This window comes from Artibeus jamaicensis, unplaced genomic scaffold (genome assembly GCF_021234435.1).
Source record: "Artibeus jamaicensis isolate MK-2021 breed Jamaican fruit bat unplaced genomic scaffold, CSHL_Jam_final contig_233, whole genome shotgun sequence".
Classification (NCBI taxonomy): domain Eukaryota; kingdom Metazoa; phylum Chordata; class Mammalia; order Chiroptera; family Phyllostomidae; genus Artibeus; species Artibeus jamaicensis.
The window spans coordinates 23,996,369-24,018,015 of NW_026521486.1; the positions used below are offsets into that span (position 1 = coordinate 23,996,369).

General features: G+C 37.4%; 1 protein-coding gene across 1 annotated transcript; it reads right to left on the minus strand.

Annotated features, from left to right (window-relative positions):
• Nucleotides 1-1,593: 1,593 nt before the first annotated feature.
• On the minus strand, nucleotides 1,594-15,474 carry LOC119063483 (killer cell lectin-like receptor 2). Its single transcript, XM_037164820.2, has 8 exons — nucleotides 15,267-15,474; nucleotides 13,801-13,917; nucleotides 12,648-12,737; nucleotides 11,495-11,731; nucleotides 9,846-9,988; nucleotides 8,201-8,304; nucleotides 5,209-5,357; nucleotides 1,594-5,127 (listed from the first exon to the last, which is right to left on the minus strand). Exons 2-8 carry the CDS (start codon nucleotides 13,913-13,915, stop codon nucleotides 5,114-5,116), a joined length of 852 nt encoding a protein of 283 aa, XP_037020715.2. The 5' UTR covers nucleotides 13,916-13,917; nucleotides 15,267-15,474; the 3' UTR covers nucleotides 1,594-5,113.
• Between the last annotated feature and the right edge of the window lie 6,173 nt (nucleotides 15,475-21,647).

A 21,647-nucleotide genomic window follows, 5' to 3' on the forward strand; every position in this document is an offset into this window, starting at 1 on the left:
AAATATGAACCTTGATTTTGGAGCTTGGTTTGTGTGTTGGTGCTATCTGGTGGCCACAGTACAAAATTACAAAATCGAAATGGAAAAAGATCCTTTGGAAACTACTAAGCAACATTCAATTTGTAAGGTGGAATATCACAAATGTATAAACTTTCAAAAAGCATTCTTGCTTCTTGGATTTCTAGAAATTCTCAGTAGCCATATAAAATAAAGCTTACAAACTGTTTCAAATGATATTCATTCACTCACCTGAATTTCTGGGGCACCCCTCGCCTGGTGACTGTTCTACCAACGGCTGAAGCCTGAGATGAGTACACTGCTCAGCCGCAGGGTTAGAGAAAAGCACCCTCATCACTGCTAACTTGACCAAAGGCTTTTGTAAATGGAAAGTCATATTTACTCATTTTGTAATTTGAATCATCCTTATTTTATTTTATTTAGTTGATAAATCCTTGGTTAAACTGAATGATGAGTTTGTTTGTTTTTTAATTCCTTCTACTAAGCCATTGAGTGGAACCGACGAGGATAATTTCCTGGCCAAAACCCAGCTGACCCACCGTTGGTACTATGCTCTCAAAGAGAAGAAAATGATACAGTGTGCAATGGCCAGGACCCGGCCCTGGGGAGGCTGGGCTGCAGCCGACACTACCAAAGAGAAGGATCAGGCCACTGTAGAGAGAGTTGACCCCAGTTCTTGATCATTCTGAAATGCACAGGGTTCGCCTGAAAGCACATATTCTGTCAAAATAGCAAAAAGCAGTGGAAGAAAATCCCAGATGACCCTCAGCTAAGTTTTCAGAAGCCATGCAGGTCCCAAAGATGGCCAGGCTGTTTATGGGAGAGATCCTTGCAGTCCACTCCATGACAGTGTCCTGGGGGTTAAAAAACAACAATAAAAACAGAAAAATAGGGCCAAGGAGAAACTGGTGATAACAAATGCCGTACCTGCACCAGCAGGCCCATCAGATCTTGGGCATCTGCAAGTTTGCGAAAGCCTATTAAAATGGGGTCACATAAAAAAATGCTCATCAGCCCATTTCCCCTCTTTTATCAAATGTCCCACTTGCGTACACTTTAAAGATGAACCATGACGAGCCTGCGCAGGCCGAGTCCTTGGCTCACGTGGGAGGAAGTGTTGCTGAAAGACTCCCCCGGATGGGCAGAAAAACAGCGCATCAAAGTTTTACATTTAGCTCCCTATGTAAGGCACTTCACTAAATCATTATTTTAAGACACAAAATTGTACTCTTTCCCCTTTCCTACTTGCTTATTGTGTATGATCATCCTGCTTTTCTGCTTTTTCTGGACTATTTGACTTATAGTTCCCCATATTTTCCTTTATTTATGCAGCTAAAACAAATACTGCTCTACAATTTATAAACACACATATATTTAAAAACAAGAAACAAATTTATCTATATAAACACAATAAAATTATTAGCTTATTCTTAAAAATTAAAAATATAATTTATTATAGTTTGGCTTTCAGATGACCTATATCTACAAACTTTTTAAAGTATCATTACAAACACATCAGGGTAAAAATGTTATTTACTTTATTTAATTAATTTATTATTATTATAAAGGCTCAGAGTGTCACAACCTGCCCCCAGAAAAGCCCTTCCAGCTGACTTCCATGTACCTCATCTCCAGTGATTCCTCATGCACTGAACAAGGAGACATTCCTGGTCCAACTTTATGTTTCCCTCTTCAAAAAGTGAAATCACCTAAGTTCCCAAGAGCCCTGGCTCTTTCTCTCTTCCATAAACAGCTCATCATGACTTCTTTTTGAACTGAAGACGAATATGCACAGTTATCTCATTATCTGGTCTCTGACCACACCTCCATTGTCGTTTTCTGTCACCGACCCCGTGATCTGCAATGACCATTCACACCGGTGTCCCTCCAGATCTCAAATGCACTGGATAAGTATTTGATCATAAGTTCCATTCTTGAGGGTTTTTTTTTTTAATTTAGTGGAAAGAAGAACTGCAATAAACAGCAACGACCAAAACGCAATGCCCTTTCGGCGTCACCGACAGCCGGCACAGCACATGGAACACAGTTGACCTGCAGCAACCAATTGTGATTACAGGAAGGTAGGAGCACATGGGGATGATAAACCAAATGAAGAAATTCATGGGTAAATTAAAAATATTAATGCAGCAGTGTTCCAAAACAAATATTACTTATTTGGGTCAAAAAACACAGAAGCATAAAATTATTACAGATGATGCAGCATGATGTGGAACACTGCCCAGTAAAGACACTGAAAAAGATGAGATTAAGAAAATCTCTTCATAAAACCTGCTGTGAATGTGTTGCAGTACCTGCCTCAGGGTGACTTAATGAGCGTATCTACCCTCAATTTTTATACATATAAACATCTGTCAACAAATAATGACTTCCTAAAGTATCTAAGAATAAGTGGCTAGTGTACAAAATTGTAACAGTTAATAAATCCTTAAAGTATTAGAAGGAAAGGATTCATGTTGGTTCTAAGTTCCCCTTCCATATGCCACTGGCAACAAATTGGTTTTATTTTCTTTGATATTATTTTACAACTGCTATATCTACAAGAGCAAAAATAATTACAAGTCAGAACTTTATAAGCAAGGAGCTTCCAGAAACTCTCCAAAATCATAAAAGCCAAGATCTTGTCTTCCAGCCCTTCCAGTGGACGCCCACTGTAGATGTGGGACATGAGCCCACGCACAGCACCCCCCGGGGAAGGGCGGTCGGAGGAGAGCCGTGGGAGGGGTGGGAATGCAGGCCCACGTGGCACTGCGCAGTGTGCAGGCATTGGTGTGAACCGCCCTGAATCACAAAAAGCTTATAAGTAGCAGGTATATATTAATCCTATGTCAAACAAAACACGATGGTCTGTCCTGCATCTTCTCAAATGTTATTCATTCACAGACCCAGAAGAGATGATGACCTGCTTCTCTGAGGCCCTGGGCCCAGCCTCCGAAGTCAGTGGGCATAGCAGAAGGATGACGTCTTTTTCACCAGCGAAAGATGTTCACGCAGTGTTTGTTCACATCAGATGCAAGAAGGAAACCTTGATTCAAAATGAAGAAACATGTTCCAGGAGCAGTTGAAGTCTGTGATTGACTACCCTGGGAAAGAAATGAGTAATATTTTTCTGACGGTGTTCAAACACAGTAGTTCACTGCCTGGAGGGGAAGTTATGGAGAGAAATTCATGAATCAGTGTGACTGTGAAACCTGTAAAGGTCCTGCTGAAGCCTATGGTTTTAGGATTTTGTGAAAATAGGTGCTTAACAAACTCATATTTCCTGTTAGAAGTCCTGGACTGTAGTTCCTTTCATCAAGAGGATATTTACTTCTGTGTAAAAGCCCACCTCAGTCATTCTGGAAAGTAGATAAATACATTGAGATAAGACATGGGAGAAGGAAAGCCTTCTCCATCACGGTTTAAGAAAAAAATCACTACAATTTAAACATCCATATAACATGTGAGAATTAGTTGTCAATAAAAATCGTATTTGCGTAAATGTTCTGCCTCTTGTATGAGAATTTCTTTGAAAATCCTTCTTAAGTGAAGTCTGTGTTGGGATTTCTCAGTATTTGTTGCCTTCTGTAAACTTGAGGGATGCTACTACACCAATAACGGGTGGAGAGTTTGTTTAATTTGCAGGGAACAAACCTGTAAGGTGTTAACATGAAAGATGATCCTACTGAAGAGGCCACCCTCCCACTGTGATTAGAAAAAATCAAAATAATAAGTCAGAATATGTCAAAGCAGAGCTCTAAGCCAAAAGTCAGCTGAGAAGCTGCAGAATGACTGCCTGAGAGATTTAAAGCCCTTTTTAAAAATTTTTATTTATTGATTTTAAAGAGAGAGGATGAGGGAGGGAGGAGAGGAAACAGAGAGAGGCTGATTTATTTTTCCACTTATTGATTTATTTGTTGGTTGACTCATGGATGTGCCCTGACCAGGCATAGAACCGGCAACCTCAGTGTATCAGGATGACCCTTGAACCACCTGAGCGACCTGGCCAGGCCAAGACCCTTCTGTTTTGAAGCTACAAATCACAAGGTTTCCTGTTTGTTTTGTCTTGTTTTGTTTTTAATCCTAAACCATTTTATTCCGTAGCACAGCATATTATTCTCTGTATGCTGTGATGTCTGAATGACAAGAACAAATGATTCTGACCTCTCCACCGTGTTTTTCCTAAGTCCACCCCCACTTGTCAAACAACCTGCTTGTACTTTTAATTCAGTGTGAATTCCCTCTCTGGTGAAATGAGGAACCCATTGAAATTTAATTTTCTCTTGCATGCAAAGTGTAACTCTGTAAAGTTGATTTTTTTAAATGGGAAGATCAAGAAAGTCTTCAAAAGCATGAGGAATTGTTGCAGATTAAAGGACCAGACTGCATGGTCCCGAGCGTGGAGGAAAAACACCTGTAATGACATCATTGAGACAACTGACAAATTTAAATATGGACTGTAGGCAGAAGCATGGTACTACATTGATGCTAAATGTCCTGATTTTCAAAATTTTGCTCTGGTTATACAAGACTAAGTTCTTGTTCTGGTAAAATATTTAGACAAAGAGACATAATATTCTGGATTATCAAATGAACCAGCAATGGGAAAGAGAGAGAAAGAGAGAATTCAATAAAGTACAGATAGTAATATATAAACAAATGCTAACTATGGGTAAAGGATATATGAGAGTTCCTTAAAGTGTTGTTTGAACTACTCAGCGAGTTTGAAATTATAGCAAAATATATATTTAAGATGAGAGGTGAGCAGCTAGATGGGGAAAAGTGATACCTATATTTTTAATTATGCTATCACAATTGTGCTATTGTTCTTAATTGTGCTGTCTCTCAAAGCTGGACACTATTGAAATGGTTTATGCTAAAAATAAGGAGAAGAACCAGGTATTCATGAGTTCTCTAATTGGTTCTGTGAGCAGTGCAGGGAAAGAGAAAAGGGGAATAACTCTGCAGGCCCATTAAAGAGAAGGGTATCTGCTCTCCAGAGGCAAAAATCTCCTCTTCTCCAAGAAGACCGAGAATGTCTGATGTCTCAAATCGTTATCCAGCAGAGGATGTTCTCGTCAACCTGCTCCTCTGTGTTTTAGTTGGACTGTCCTGCGGTCAAGAACATTACTTTGTTAAGTAACCACATATTATTACAAGAGACACACTAAAGATGACAAAGTTCCATTTTACCTTTTCTTCTTAGTGTTTTAAAGGCAGAGAAAATGCTCTGCTCGCAGATGCAATTGTAGGTTTTATAGCACTCAATGGATGCTATCCTCGTTGAGGTTAAAAATGCACATTGTCCTCTCCCAAAGGTTGAATTCATTATCCCATGATTACTGTAAAACAGAAAATACGTATGGTCCATTGTTTAATCCTGAAGCTCACAATAACATGAGTCATAATTTTTAAGTCAGTTGTCTAAAGATCAGAAATGGGCAAAAGTTAATCATAACTTTATCACTAAAAGATTGTCTTGGGCTCTTAACCTGTCAGATAGAATCTCACATAGTCCCTTAATTACACCCATAATCTCCCATTTTATTCCACACTGGAAAGTTTTGGCCAGAAGGCAAAATTACATGCAATATTGCTATGGAATTATGACATAGCAAACATGCTTTCTTACATTTTTCTTTTCAATACAAGCAAGAGATTAAAAAGACAAGAACTGAATTTCTGTGAAACAGATAAGCAGGTCGCATGTGTATATACTCTATGAAGAAAAAAGTAGAATTGGAATATAAGCAGAAATGAAACTGTTTAATCAATGTTGTTATTTGTTTTGTTTCTTTTTCATCTCAATGCCATAGCTAACCACTAACTAAAACATGGCAATCTAGTGGTAAATATCCAAAAGCAGGACTTCTATTTTAGAAAAGTGCTGGATAACATGCCAGAAACCTTTCTACTAAAAACAATGAAAAATGTTGAAAATGAAAAAAAAAATTAAACCTTCCTGAATAAGTTTATGAACTGGCAGACAAGAAGCACATTCACACCCAGGCCAAGGGTGATTGAGGAAAGGCAGGAACCCTGGATGGTAAGTGAAGGGCTGAAGCCAGTCTTCCCTTCACTGGTTGTAGAGGATGAATAAGGAATTTCACCCCCCACCCTAAATAGCAGGAAAGTACATAGGGTTGAGGCCAAAGGGATGTATCTTTGGTACAAACACCCTAGAGCTGTCTTGAACCTGAGATTTAAGCCGACTAGCAAAAGAATAATCCCACAAAAGAATCCAAAATCATAAATCATCCCTCATGTAATTTGCATTTGCTGTCCTATTTAAGAATATTCCAATCTGGTACAGGAAAAAAAGGGAAACAAACAAGATAAATGAAACTAAACAGCTTGTGAAGCATGGCTGAACACATAAGATAAGTTAAATACGGTTAAGTAAGCAGGAGACGTGTTAAGGTATAGATACAGTAACTAGAGCTCATGTGTGCTGAACATAGAAAAGGAAGAATCAAGACCATCATACACAAAATGTACATGAAGCACATAGGTCCTCAACATTCATGAAGTCTTAAGTTTCTCATCACTGGCAACGCTTACGCCGGCCCTCTGCCCAAGAAACACAGACAAAATCCATAGCTGCTCCTTAGGTTAAACTGGAAAGGTGCAGCTGTGTCCAGGCTTAACAGGCCCCTGCATCTCCCCGGTACAGAAAAGGTGTGCGCTGGCCTGTTACTCAAATGTCGAGCCTGGTTTTAGAAACCACACCATCATCAGATCAGCAAAGAGCTTTGCTGCAAGTACAGTTGGTCCATGGGAAGACTGCATAAGCCAGGATGCAAGTGATCCTGTCATGTCCTGGCACCTTATCCTGGTGGGACCCCTATCCCACCGCACCCACCCGTGATACGCTGTCTCGCTTCTTTCCCCTGTGGAGTATGATGTGTTTTAAACTGATGTAAGCATCTCCTTTTCTAATTCTTAAACTGGTTAAAAGGCAGACTCTTGAATACGATGTTGAGCAAAATACTTAGTGTCTCACTCTCAGTCTCCTCATCGGGAAATGGGTGTAATAACAGTACCTACATCATCTGGTGTTTGTAAGCATTAAATCAGTCCATGGAAATGCGTTAACTGTGCCTGGCATGTAGTGACCACTCAATAAATACCATAATCATTATCGTTTCAAAAAAACCTGAGTGTCTCGCAATAACCCATGACCTTTCCACTATGTGACCTCTGAGACAGTTGCCGGAAGTGCACTCACAGGCTATGAGTACTTCAAGGCAATTCCCTGCATCATGTCTTGTGTAGGTCTGCAGCCCAGAACTACATCACCTGCAGGGCCCAAAGTTAGAATTAAAAGTGGCCTGTGTTCATAGTGGTTAAAGGCCTCCAACAAAAGCAAATTCTTTCTTGAGGAAGTCACCTTCATCTCAGTTCGCAAATAATTTCCACAGCAGCTCAAAAAGGAAAAAATATCACTAAACACTACAAAGAAAATGTCATTATGAACAAAAACCAGCAGAAACAATAAATTACACCCAGAAAACTTAAAATACTAGAATTATTACATACCAAGTATAAAATAAGTATGTTTCTTATTATCAAGGAAATAAAAGACATCTTGAAAAAATGGGTAATTAGCATGGAGATTTGAAAATAGAATTCCTAGAAGTAAAAATATAATAGTTAAGATTTTTTTTAATCATTAACCAGTTTAATAGCAGATTATTCTTCATGTAAACCTAAGAGTTTACAAAATATTATACTTCTAATAGAACTACAGTAAAGGAGTGTGTGTATACTCACATATATTTATAAATAATATATAAACATGTATGTAAACTAATAAAGAAGTTTCAGATGAATTGGGATGCTCAGAATACTCATTTGTGATTATGGGAGGGGCCACCACGGCTAAATCAGGATGATGCAGTCACTTCACATCACTTCATGGCTGTGTTTAATTTTGTGTGCCGAGTAACAGATTCTTTCAAGCATGTGTTTAGCATCACAATTTTGTTAATAGTAACTCCATATGACACTTCTCCTCCTTTTCAACTATATTTCCCAAAACACTTTCTTAATCATTCTACTTATTCTTAACAATCGCCTCTACTCAAAAATGAGTTAAGCTGTGTGAAATAAAAGATACTTTTTAGATATAATACTTCCACCCCCAACAGCAATGCTAGAGTTGAAGTGCATTGCAAAGACTTACATTCCAGGTGCACCACTGCCAGTCCACTCCAATTTTCTTTTCTCTTCGTTATATGATAATCCAATCCAGTAGTTGTTTCCATAAGTCTGCGGTTGAAGGAAGGCCTATCAAAAATCAAAACATACGTGATTAAAGTTTCGTCTGTTAGGCAAATGAAGAGGATAGGAAGAGCGGCCAGCTCTGCTGCGCTCCACATCAGCCTGCACGCCTCCTTCCTGGAAAGCCCTTTCTACCCTTAACCCCTGTGTATTCATTTCCCAGCAGAATTTTCTCCTAGTAGATCACTTTATGTCAAAAACAGGTGCCAGTGCCATAGATTATTTAAAAGGTGGGAAAAAAATCAAAATATCACACAATAGGACATAAATAGTAATTTATGACACTTCATGAACCAATTCAAAATCATGCCCCAGAAAATTATTTACGGATATAGAAAAATAATTATTAAATATTAAGTGAAAGAGGGAATCTTTAAAACAAATATACTAAAATAACAAACATAGGTGGGAGGTATACATTAGTACCTTCACCCTCATAAGAGAAAGCCTTGCTGTGGTTCAGTGGTTGGAAGGGGCAAAGATAAAAGGGGCTGAATTTAGAAATTTTTACTAGTCCAAAAATGTAATTTATCAAAGTGACATACCACACAATGTCTGACTAAATGAATGTGTTTTAACATATAGGTTTAAAATTTAACATATAGATTAAATGAATGTGTTTTTAATATTTTATGACAACATAAATTCTTCTGTGTTATTAAAATATTTATTAGATTTTTCTATAAATTTTGTGTTGTTTTCCTAAATGATAAATATGTATTTTAAGGCTGGTGTTTGCAAGCATTTCTCTGTAAAAATACAAAGTGTGTATGTGGATAGTTTTTGTTAGTAATAAATTGAATAGATAATTTTGATATTGTGTCACTATTTTACCTTTTTACAATTCTGTTTGAAAGATATACATCTTGATATAATATATAGGAATACTGATTGAGTAACTGTTGCTTGCAGATGCAATGAAAATCATCAAGAGGCTAAATCGTAAACTGTTGCCAGTTTTACGTTTCTCATCATCTCTATGTTGCAGTTGGGGAAACTGAAGCTGGGAGAGGTTAAGTAATTTACCGAAGGTCATTCAACCAGTAAGTGCCAGAGCTGGACTTGACTGCGGGCAGCCTGGCTCCTGGAGTCCTTGTAGCAACTCTTGACCATGTTACTTCAAGATTTTAGTTGCCACTTATTGGGAGAAATAACTACTGGCTCCAGCCTGCGTTTACCAAACAACTAAGTACTTCCTCAGAGGAAAGTCACCTTTCTCTTGTGACTGTTTTCCTTGCAGATTCCTTAGAAGAAGTGATTGCAAAGACCCAAAGTGCATCCTCAAAGGCATTTCCATTTTGGACACGATAATGGTCATGATAGATAATATGTTTTGAATGCTTAGTAAATACAAGACAATGTCCCTGTCAGGGGGCAGTCTCCTGGGAGACTCTTAACTGTGTGATTTTTGCCCACTCAACAGACGTAACACAAAGGATAGCAAAGGTCCCTTTTTCTGGGCCCCTCCCCCAGTGCTCAATATCTTGGGTCTGAGGGTGTGAGACAGAGTCCAAGAGAATAAAAGTGAATACAGTCATCTATGATACCAGTTCATCTTCATCATCTATCTTCAAAAGAGATAACCCATAACTTTGGCAAGCCTGTTTACATCCGTTCCAGTTTTTATTTTCATTGGTAAACAAGTAACAGTTTTCTCCACAACAGGACCAGTGTTCTTCTTGGAGTTTGCCTACAATGTAGCATATAAAACATTAACTTTTGTTATCTGGCATTCTATTAACCAGAAATATATATGTAAAAAAATATGCATTTATACTTATATTTATATTTACTCATATAATAATTATACAATAATATATCATACATGAATATAAATATAACCACATAATACATAATGTATAATAATATAATAATATAATATACTTATATAACATTTCATATTATATAAGATATCATACATTATATGTTATGTTGTATAATATATGTCATTATGTGTGATACAGTACATAACATGATAATATGTGATATGTAGTGATTTGTAATATTATTTTATTATATAATATGTTATATATTGTATATTACTGTGCATGATATATGATGTTATATGATGTATTGTTATGTCATGTGTTGTTATATTAAATGATGTATTATATGTTACTATATAATATGTAGTGTATGGTAATGATATAATTATATTATTATAATATAGTGATAATATAATAATAAATATATTACATAGTATTATGCATGATTATTGATATAGAATATATATTATTGTGTATCATAAGACAGATTCCAGTAACATAATTTATTTTATATATAAATCATTATATAATATATGAACTAATTAGTAGATGTATAAATCATATATAATGTCTATATAGTTATTATATAATAAAATGATTTATAAATAATAATTTGTATATTATAAATCATTGTATTAAATATGTGATTTATATGAATTATTGTATCAGGTATATTTTATACTTATACTTTATATAGACTATTATATTAAATATAATTATGTTATGGGTTATTATATTTATGTGTAATTATACTGTGTATGATTTATATGAATATATGTTTGTATATCATATATGTGTGTATACATATATAATTATATATTTATATATATATTTACCAGCCTTCCATAACTAAGTGAAATCTCAGCAGCTATAAGTAATGATAACATGAGGCTCATCGAGGTCCCAGGATGCCAAGTGATACCAACACTCCCACATTCACTGCGGCACTAGTCACAACAGCCGACATACGGAAACAACCCAAATGTCCATCAACAGATGAATGGATAAAACAAAGCATGTTCTATACATACTTGCAGAATGATTCAACCTTAAAAATAAGGCTATATTTTTATAGCATTCATGTTTAATGTCAGCAACAAAGTAAAAAAAGGGATTAATTTGCCCACAAGTGCAAAATGATCTGAGTTTTAAGGGGAGCTAACATATTATTTTACCTTCTGGAAGGAATAGGAATGTGAGAATTGCCATTGAATTTTGGGAAATACAGAAGTCTACTAATGCAAACATGGCTCCTAGGACCTCGACCCCATATTTGAAATGAGCAATCCCAAATACTCATATTATTTCTAAGAAGCATAAATTGAAAATTCCAGTAGACCTAGATAACCAGCATATATCAGAAGCCTGTTATTAACTTTGAAGCTTTTGCAGAATAATGAAAAAATCATGCCATCTCATTGCCTTCATACCTGTATTTTGCATAGATTTTGAAAAGATCATCTCTTTTCTATAACAGCTGTTCTTTTCTGATAGTGAGACCAGTTTCTTTATCTCCTGAAGCGTTTTATTTTTATGAATATCAGATGCTAAAGTCTTATTTGTCAAAAGTTGCTTTGTGAAGTTGTCATTTTGCATAATGGGGTACTTTAGCCTCAGGTTTTGTAGAATTTTATCCTGTTGATGTTTTTTTTGAGTACACTGAAAAACTAAAATGAACAGAATAGATATTATACAGAATTGTACTCATAATGCTTAAGTGTTGAAATTAAAGAGAAAAATATTTCTTTCACAATCAACTCATTTCATTGCTTTAATTAGCAATTTGACATTTAGAAAGTAACACCTCAGTATATTGACCATAGACATGGAAACATCAAACTTCTCACTATCAACAACTTAAGTGTTGAATAAATAATGTAAGAGAACTGAATAAAATTATGATGGCAACACACCTTACCATTCAGTTTAGACTCATTTTAATAGCACATTATTTTAAAATAGGTAAAAATCAGTCAGTTAACATTTACCAGCACATCTTCTGAGTATGAAAATCTGCACTAAGAAACATGAAGAAATAGCACCATTATTATTAGAGGATAAAGGAAGATAATCCAACTATGTAATTTTAGCTGAGTGTGATATATTAGCGATATTCTCTAAAGATATCAAGGAATTCAAATTAAAGATAAAAGTTGATGAATTCAGGATTCTAACATCCTTGTACAGAGTCACTCTTTTTACTAAATCATTTCTTCATTGTATTCTTAGAAAAATAGGAGAGAATAACTTCTTTTGAACAGTTGTTTCTCAAAGAATGTTTATCTAAGATTCACAATGATCTAAAATAAACTCAAAAATGCAGAATAGTCTAAATCCTGCATCAAAAGCAATATCCCCATCTATTATTAAGAATGAGACAGCTCATTATAACTGCAGTATCATTAAAATAGGTAAGTGACATGAAAATAACACCATGATGTGACTGGGGAAAAATCACCAGAAAGAGCCACTTGGAACATTCCTTTATTACAGCCAGGGAAAAAGTGATGGAGTGTTTAGTACCTGCAAAATTGGTGATTCATGCTATCACTCAGACTTAAAGGATATATTCCAACTACTTACTCATTGTTCCCAACACTATGACCGTAATCAATAGAAGTAAACAAAGGATCCCAAGAGTCACTGCAATGATAAGCCAGGGTACTGCAAACTCTTTAAATAAAGAAAAAAAATAAATCATCAGGGAGAGCTAGAGCGTAGCCCACTAATAACCTTCCCTGGTATACCATTTGAAACAAAGCGACAAATGTTCTCTAAAAATTTACAAAATTTTACCGTATGAAATTGATCTAAATTTGTTATCTAGTAGTTACAGCTTTAAAGTTTCAGATTTTTGACTGATGCACACCCATTGCAGAAATCCTACACACCAGAGCAGTTCTGTAGGATTTCACAGGTGCATCCATTTAGAAAGGCAAGGATGACAAAAGACATAGCAGACACTTATCAGCACCCACATTATTGTGTGTATTCCTTCCTTGCTGTGATCACAACTAATCATGAAGAGGAAAGAAAAAGCAGTCAAAAATCTTGAGTAAACGATGTCCAGTCATGGATATTCTGGTGCAGCAAATGGGATTGGGGTCCGTCCTTAAAGGTATTTCTGGACATCTACTTTCCTCTCTCACCAATTCTATTTTTCACTAGGCAATGCTGTCTTTAGCCTCCTATGTGTGTGTTCTCAGTAGCTGAAAGCTGTGTGTCTTATCATCACTATATTAAAATAGTGAGAATTATTCTCAATTTAGAGTTTAGTTGTGACAATATTTGAAAGGAGAGACAATAGACAAAGTAGAATGCCTCTTGGATTTGAACACTTATGCAGCTTCATTGCCATCAAGGCGTAGTAAACATTTAAGACACCTAAAATACCTTTTGTCTGAATAAAATCGTATTTATCATCTCTTAAACATTCTCTTAGACTTTTATTTCTCTAAAAATGCAATGTTTTCTTGAGATTCTAGTCTATTCTTTACTTTTAAAGGCCTCAAAAATTCCTGTGACCAAATTTGAATGAAAATATTTATTAGCTTCTCAAATTTAAAGAATTTGTTCATTTTTGCATTCTCACAGACTTAAAAACAATTGTTCTACTACTACGCCCTTATGGTTTGGTGTTACCATCAGAGAACCTCCAGTACAGATAAAAACTTTTTTTAACTTCGAGAGTGACAGTCCATAAGAGCCAGAAGAACCCAAATACTTCAACATATACCTTTGCCATCACTTTTCCCAGGCCTTTGGGTACCACCAGACCCTTCTCTCTTTGGTGACACCGAAGTAAACTGAAGATCGGTTGGAGTTAAATAAATTACTCCCTGATCGCTCATCTCTAGAGTATGAAGAGAAAATTTTTTGCATTAAAACCTTGCAGCAGGATGCTTTCTGTCTAAAGAAAATGTAAAATTTTAGTCTATAGAAACACATCAGAAATGAGAGATATGTTATGTCTGCCTATGCCAGGAATGTGTGTTTGTTCACTACTTTCAATGCCTAAAGCACTTGGACTGAGACTTATTTATATAAGAAACTTATATTATATTATGCCCATGATTATTAGAAACTATGAGAAGAATTTTTTTAAATATCTACTAACAGATTGAATCTGCTGGGTCCTTGTCACTTAGCCAATCTACCTCAAAATGTCCAATGTACACATACAAATGTTAGGCAAAATCAGTACCATTCTAAATGACCAAAACACCTTTAAAATTACCAATTCAAAAAATATAAATTCTACATTTTTGAAATTCAGAAAAAAATAAATATCTTGACAAAAAATATATGTTCAACTCTACATATGTTAAAGAGTTCATGAATTCTTTTCAGTTATAAAATAACTCAACCAGAGTGTTTCCCAAAAATGCATCTCATACATCATCTGCAAAAGAATTATCTGAGAGTTGACATTGCAGATTGGTTAACATTCCAGGTTCTGTTGCCCCTTGCAAGAGGTACTGAATCGCAGGTTGGAGCCAAACACCTGCATTTTTTATCCCAAAATGTACCTTAAAATTTTAGAAATAGTCTTCCTGTGTATGATGTTGCCAGAGATAGCTATGTTAATATAAAAATTTTTAAAGCAATCATTAGGTAATATCCATGAAAATGCAATATATTAATGGATATCAACATAAAAATAAATTATTACATAATAAATATTCAAAATGTACCTTGCTTTTTACATTAATCAATGTAATATGATATACAAGAAACAAAATATGAAAGACACATTGTACACATAACTCTGTTCTTTTAAATTTTTATTTTAATTTACAAAATTTTCTAAGCTTTACTATTCACATTTTCTCCAATTTCTCTAAATAAAAGTAATCTTTTCTATTACACAATCCTTCAAGATCAATAACATGCAAATCATTAAGTCCAAATTAAAAGAGATTAACCCCCCAAATCCCTCTTCTTTACTTTGATAACATCGAGCACCAATCATAGCACATTATAAGAGAAGATAACTTTCCGTGAATGCTGAACTACAGTTTCACATTCCCTTCAGAGTTGATGGGGTTCCAATGCAATCAATCGAGAATGCTTTCCTATCAACCCCATACTCATGCCCAGTCATTTGTAATTAGTAAAATGCCATATTCCTAAAATATTTTTTCTTGAATCTTTTCTTTGTACTCAGGTACAAAGATATGAGTGACTAATAGTAACTGATACCTGTATTTGCACCACGCAGTGACGCAGGTGGAGGAAGCTGATCCAAAAATGGGGTGGGAGAACTTGGCCTTTCCAATCCTGGATCCTTTGGGTGTGTGAAGACAGAAGGCAGAAATGAATTGTCTCTGACTAGCTCTCCAACTCAGAATTCTCTGCCCCTCCTCTTGACCAGAGAGGCAAAAGGAAATAGAATGATGAAAGCTGGTGATGACAGAGATGGAAAGATGGTCAGGAGCTGCGTGTTCCTTCACCTCCACAGATGAACTACTTGGTGCAGAATTGCCTTTAAAATCAACAGCTGAGAACCAAAAAGACAGCTTTTAAGAAACCAAGAACTAATATCTTTAAAATTTAGCATATCTACGAAAAACTAATAGTAAAAACAAATGATTAAAATGTAAATTTTTAAATATGTAAATATAGATATATACACAAAAAATATCATGACTAAGTTCTTTAACTCTTAAATAGCCTGTCAAAGACTTTCTCTTGCATATCACTATTTGGAAAATAAAAGATTATTTCTTTTTTTTCATTATGTTTATAGCAGAAAAATGCATTTAGAAATTATCCTAAAATATCTGTAATTCCACTGTAAAAAATGTTTGTATGTTTCTTCTAGTTTTTTATCTACACATCATCAAAATGTATGTTTTATACATTTACTATCAGTGTTGGTGCCATTTCACAAACGTTTTTTATCTATTTTTTCTAATAAAGGTTTCATTTAAAAATGTGTCTAGAATGTACCATTTTTAAAACCATTTTATTACCCACATGGGCTATGTGCTAATTTATTTTAGCAATCCCCTAATGTGGAACATTTTGCTTGTTTCCAATGTTTTGCTACTATAAAAAATTTAGTCTGTACTTCTGAATATTTTCTTAGGGAAAATCTTAAACCTGAAATTAGGGGGAGAAAAGGGTATATAAATTAAAGAACTTTGATGCATTCTACCAAATGATCTCCAAAAAAAGTTGTTCTATTTATACACCACTTGGGTGTGAAAATGTTCACCTTTGACCACTTAAGAAGAGATACTGGTGAGTTATTCCTATACTTGAGTTTTGTCTGCAAATCTTACTTCATGAATATCTCTCTACAACCTACCACATAAAACACACTTCTACAATGGTTTCTATGAGCCAGACAGTTGCTCGCGTTTCATACAGGCCTTGTCAACCTTCTGACGCACAGTTCTGTGGAGCCAGTTTAAGTTGGTTTTCGACTCGTGTTACAGTGGTTAATATGGAGTGTGGGGGCAGAGGAGGGAGGTGGGGAACTGAAGGGGGTATTAATCACGCAGAAACACCCTGACAACCTTCTTTGCTTGTTCTTTGATTCCTTTACCAACCCCTAACCACCAGCACACATCATGCTTGAGGCGGCCTCCCCACTCCTCAGCTTGCTGGTTCTCTCACCCTCCTCCAAACTAACCGCAGATGCCAGGTACTGAATGTACTGGCCCCTAGGACCCGGTTTAGGCTCTGCGGCCTGTGGCGTGGCCCTCAGCGGCCGAGTTCTGTCCTCCGGGGCAGTCTTCAATCTCTGAATCACCACTGCAATTGTCCGCGTGTCACCATGCCCAGCGGGCAGCTGCAATTCCTCCCTGGGGCTCATTGCACTCAGTAACGGAAGCAAAGTTTTCCGGGTAGAGCCTGGGCACTTCAGGAATGCTCACTGCTGGGCGTTTCCTTGACTCTTTAACCCTGGGTTGGCTTCATCAATCTCAAGACAGAGAAAAGATCCACAGCCTTCTATGCTAGAAATAGGTAAACAAACAAAGGAACACATAATTCTGCTGAAGGGAGACAGGGAGTTAGGGAGGGAGAAGTGCTAATGATTGTGGGAAGGTGGCAGAGACAGACTCATTTGCTGGAGGACCTACTGTGTGTATAAGCACATTGAAACCTTCCTAAGCTGACCCACACAGCTATTTAACAAATGAAGAAATCAATCCTGAGAGATTACTTGCCAAAGGACACGTTATTGCACAGGTGGCAAACACAAGGCCCATGGGCGGAATCTGGCCCTCCACCTTGTTTTATCTGGCCCAGCACCTTGTTTCTAGCCAGCAGCAGTGCCAAGCTCTCACTTAACTATTAAGGAGTAGTTACATGTATACAGTCCTAAAATTACATTCAGCCCTTTGAAGGCAACTGCGAGGCTGATGTGGCCCCCCGGGGAAAATGAGTTCGACACCCCTGTGTTCTTGCTAGTTCTTGACCCCTGTTTAACATCAGGCCTGAGTGACTGCATAGAGCACAGAATATGAATTTAGAAGGGCCTGGATTTTCAATAAACCTTTTGCCACAAAGCCTGAATTCTGGAACCAGAAGGTTCTGGCTGGAAATGCCAGCCCCAGTTTCCATGTGTAACTTGAGGCAAGCCCCTCACTTCTCTGCACCCTCAGATTCACCACAGTAAAGTGGTGATATTTGCCTCCCGGGGATGCCGTGGGAATTGACTGAGATGGGTCATGTGAAGAGCGTGTGCAGACCTGGCAAATACACAGTAGGCTCTCATTAAGTGTGAAATATGATTATTAGAAGTCCAAGATTCAAATCCTGCCTAGCCACAAAAATTTCAGCAGGTCCCTCCAAATCTCCAACCGTCACTTCTCTCCTGTGTTCAGTACGAGTAGTCCTCTGTAGACTCGGAAGCATTGGAGATTAGCATTTCAGATAGGATTTCTCCGACCTCAAAATAAGCCAATGCTCTTTTTCTTCTTTTTCTCCCAAGGCAGGACTACAGTCCAGAAATCTTGACACTGAGTTAGGTTCTCTATCAGGTTTGCAGTGCAGGCACTTGAAAGAGTGTTTTGTGGGAGTTGAGGATGGGGCGTGGGCCCATCAACACAATTTGTGAGCTGGGACACATAGAGCTGCATACTGCTTACCACTCAGAAAAACCACACTGGGACCTAAGGCTGGTTATCTACCTCTTACTCCCCTTGGAGGTGTTGGTGATGGTGAGCCTTTCTTCTAATGTATATCCTTAAAGCTGAAGAGAAGGTGGGTGGGTCTCACGATGAAGGCCACACAGGTGCGGAACACTTTTTACAGGCACACAGTTGTCTGAACGAACTCCACAGGGCGAGCACCATGTCGTCTTGCTCATTGTTGTCAGTGACACATGTGGAGGAGATACGACACCTACACACCCACTTGATGAATGAGGCAGTTCCGTGAAGAGCAACCAATCACCAAATCTAGACACTTTGCAGTTTCAGAGTAAGGGAGAATGAGATTAATGACTAAAAAGCCAAATTGTGTAGCTGCTCCTTCTAAGCTCTAGTTGATTTTTGGTTTGTTTTCCTAAGTTATAATTTCTAGAAAAAGTAGATTTCTTCCTAGATGAGAAGACAACCAGCATCAGAATAGTAGTAACTTCATATGGTATTTGTCTTTCACCACCTAGCTTATTTCGCTTAGCATAGCACTCTCCGGTTCCACCCATGCTGTTGTGAAGGGTAGGAGCTCCGTTTTTCTTCCTGCTGTGTAGTATTCCCTTGTGTAAATGTACCAGAGTTTTTTTTTTATCTACTTTTACTGATGGGCACTTAGGCTGTTTCCAGCACTTGCCCATTGTAAATTGTGTTGCTATGAACATGGGGGTGCATAGGTTCTTTTGGATTAGTGTTTCAGGATTCTTAGGATATAATCCAAGCAGTAGAATTGCCAGGTCAAAAGGCAGTTCCATTTTTAGTTTTCTGAGGAAATTCCACATTGTTTTCCACAGTGACTACACCAGTCTGCAATCCTACCAACAGTGCATACCACATGATCTCACCTTTAAGTGGAATCTAATCAACAAAACAAACAAGCAAGCAAAATATAACCAGAGATATTGAAATTAAGAACTGACAGTTACCAGGGGGAGGTGGGAGAGGATGATAGGGGGAAAAGGATGAAGGGTTTTCAGGAACAACTATAAAGGGCACATGGACAAAACCAAGGGCAGGTGGAATCAGGGGAGGGAGGTGGGGATGGCTGGGGTTGGGGAAGACATGGTGGGGAAAGGCAGACAACTGTACTTGAACAATAAAATATTTTTAAAAAACAAAGGACAGTAGTAACTTCAGATGAGACTGCAACTCCTAACATGGCTTTTGATTAAATGCACAAACTTGGAAGCACCAAACTTCATTTCAACCACTGTTAATAAAACAGAAAGATTATAAATTTAAGGGAAATTTTAAATGTTCTTATACTTTGTCTTCCAAATTCACTTTTGTGCAAAACACACTTATACAAGCATCATAGAAATACATAAAGCATTCACTTATTTATTTAATGGCTGCTGTGCTGCAAAGCCTTTTTCACTTGGGAAACCACACATCTTACACTTCCTTTCTCGACAACACTGTCAGCTAGAAGCTGAGCACATCACTTACAGTCACACCTTCATATGCCTGCCCACAGCTTCAGACCCCAGTTGTTTATCATTTCACAGCATCGTGCTGTTCTTCCTGTCCTCTGCTGATGAATGCCACCAGCATCCACCAGCTCCCTGCAAAAGATGCTCTACATCATTCTCAATTCTGTAAATTGTGGTAAATCTCTCAATTTTACTGTGAACCTGAAGCAGCTCTAAGTCTTTAAAAAACTTGATATGGATCAGCAGTTGAACTTACAGTACAACTGCTGTTTTCAGGTGGATCAAGGTAGAAGTGTTCTACTCAGACTGTATGTGAGCAATCAGGACCACCGCTGGGCCACATTCAAGACACAGCCGTAGCCAACATGTACGAATAGACAACTTGCAGTATGAGTGGATACATACACAAAACTCATGGTACTTGAAAGGTTTCCATAGCAACAGAAATGGGTATCTTCCATCTCAGACTAAGTTACAAGGACAAATAATCTGAAGGCAGTAACTACAAGACAACTGGTTGAATAAACTTTTACAAAGAACCTGTGATATGGAAAAGACTGTGCTAGTGCTGGGTAGAGACACTCTATCCCATGAAGGGGCAAGGGGGATGAGGTCCTGAACCAAGATTTGGAATAGATGTTTATTGCAAGTGGTCTCTTTATTATGGGACATGGGGGTGGGTACATGTATCCACTGACCTGAACACTATAAAAATCGATTGCCATAGCCCTGGCTGGTGTAGCTCAGTGGATTGAGCACCAGCCTATGAACCAAAGGGTCATTGGTTCAATTCCCAGTCAAGGCACAAGTCTGGGTTGCAGGCCGGGTCTCCAGTAGGGCACACAAGAGGCAACCACACATTGATATTTCTCTCCCTCTTTCTCCCTTCTCCTCTGTCTAGAAATAAAAATCTTTTTAAAAATTTCTCATAAAACTAGTGCTGCACAAAATTTAATTTTTAATGATTATTGTCAACCAATAGCTTACAATCAAGAGCCAGCTCAAACAAGGTCTAAGAAATCAGACAGTATAAAACATTTATCCCAACGACTCATCTTGTTTGAATGTAAGAATGTGGTAGGCAGTGGGGATGAAGCACAAGTAAATCAGCACCACAGGGAAGTTACAAATGGGGACAGAGTTAGTATCTTAAAAATGTTTTTAATCTGAGAATTATTTCTCCTCAACCTGCTGTCTTGAGTGGATCATCTTATTGAACAGGAGCCACAGACTAAAGGCTATTGTGAGGAGCAACCAAAAATTGTGGGCCCACAGGAAGTTCCAAGGGCGACTGTTTCTCCTTTTCCTAATATTTAAGTGCAAGAAAACTGTAACGTGAATGCACACTGCACATCCATCAAGGTCTACAACCTGAAGAGAAATGTTTGCTTTCTGTAAGGGACCCAAAGGTGATGACAGTGGTCTTGCACAGTGGGGACCAGGTGACTTTCCACGGCATCTGTGAGGACAGCAATTCATTTTCATGCAGTGTAAAGGACCGGATAGCACTGCACGGCCAACAGGCTACCCCGCCACGCTCTGGAGCTACACTGTCCAAAGGGAAGCCACAAGCCACATGGGACCACCTAAATTAAATCGAAATTAAATATCACTAAAAAAAGTGGTCTATTGGCACCAATTATACTAGCTATTCTACCCTTCATTGAAAAATCAACAGGATATGATTTAAGACTTATTACAGTAAAAAAAAAAGTCAATTATAGAATCTAGATTGGCATATGGATGTTCATTTTACAATTGTTTGAAATTTTTCACAATATGATGTTGGAAAAAATGCTAATTAAATAGGACTATTCGACTCCGTTACACTAGACAAATCTTAAGTACTCAGTAGCCGCATGTAGTAGCTAGTGGCTACCCTCCGGACTGCAGAGACAAAACATTCTATAATCTCAAAGAAGTGTACTGGTCAGAGTGGCTCCAGTCTAGCTGCTCAGGAGTCAAGACTGCAGAGACTAACTCTTTCATCCTGAAGTCAC

Excerpts from the sequence above, each read along its gene's own strand:
- LOC119063483 (XM_037164820.2), bottom strand. The coding sequence starts at position 13,915 with ATGAGCGATCAGGGAGTAATTTATTTAACTCCAACCGATCTTCAGTTT. Across the intron at positions 9,989-11,494 it reads AAAATCTATGCAAAATACAG|GCAAACTCCAAGAAGAACAC; the intron begins GTATGAAGGCAA and ends GCTACATTGTAG. Across the intron at positions 5,358-8,200 it reads GGCAGTGGTGCACCTGGAAT|TAATCATGGGATAATGAATT; the intron begins GTAAGTCTTTGC and ends TCTGTTTTACAG.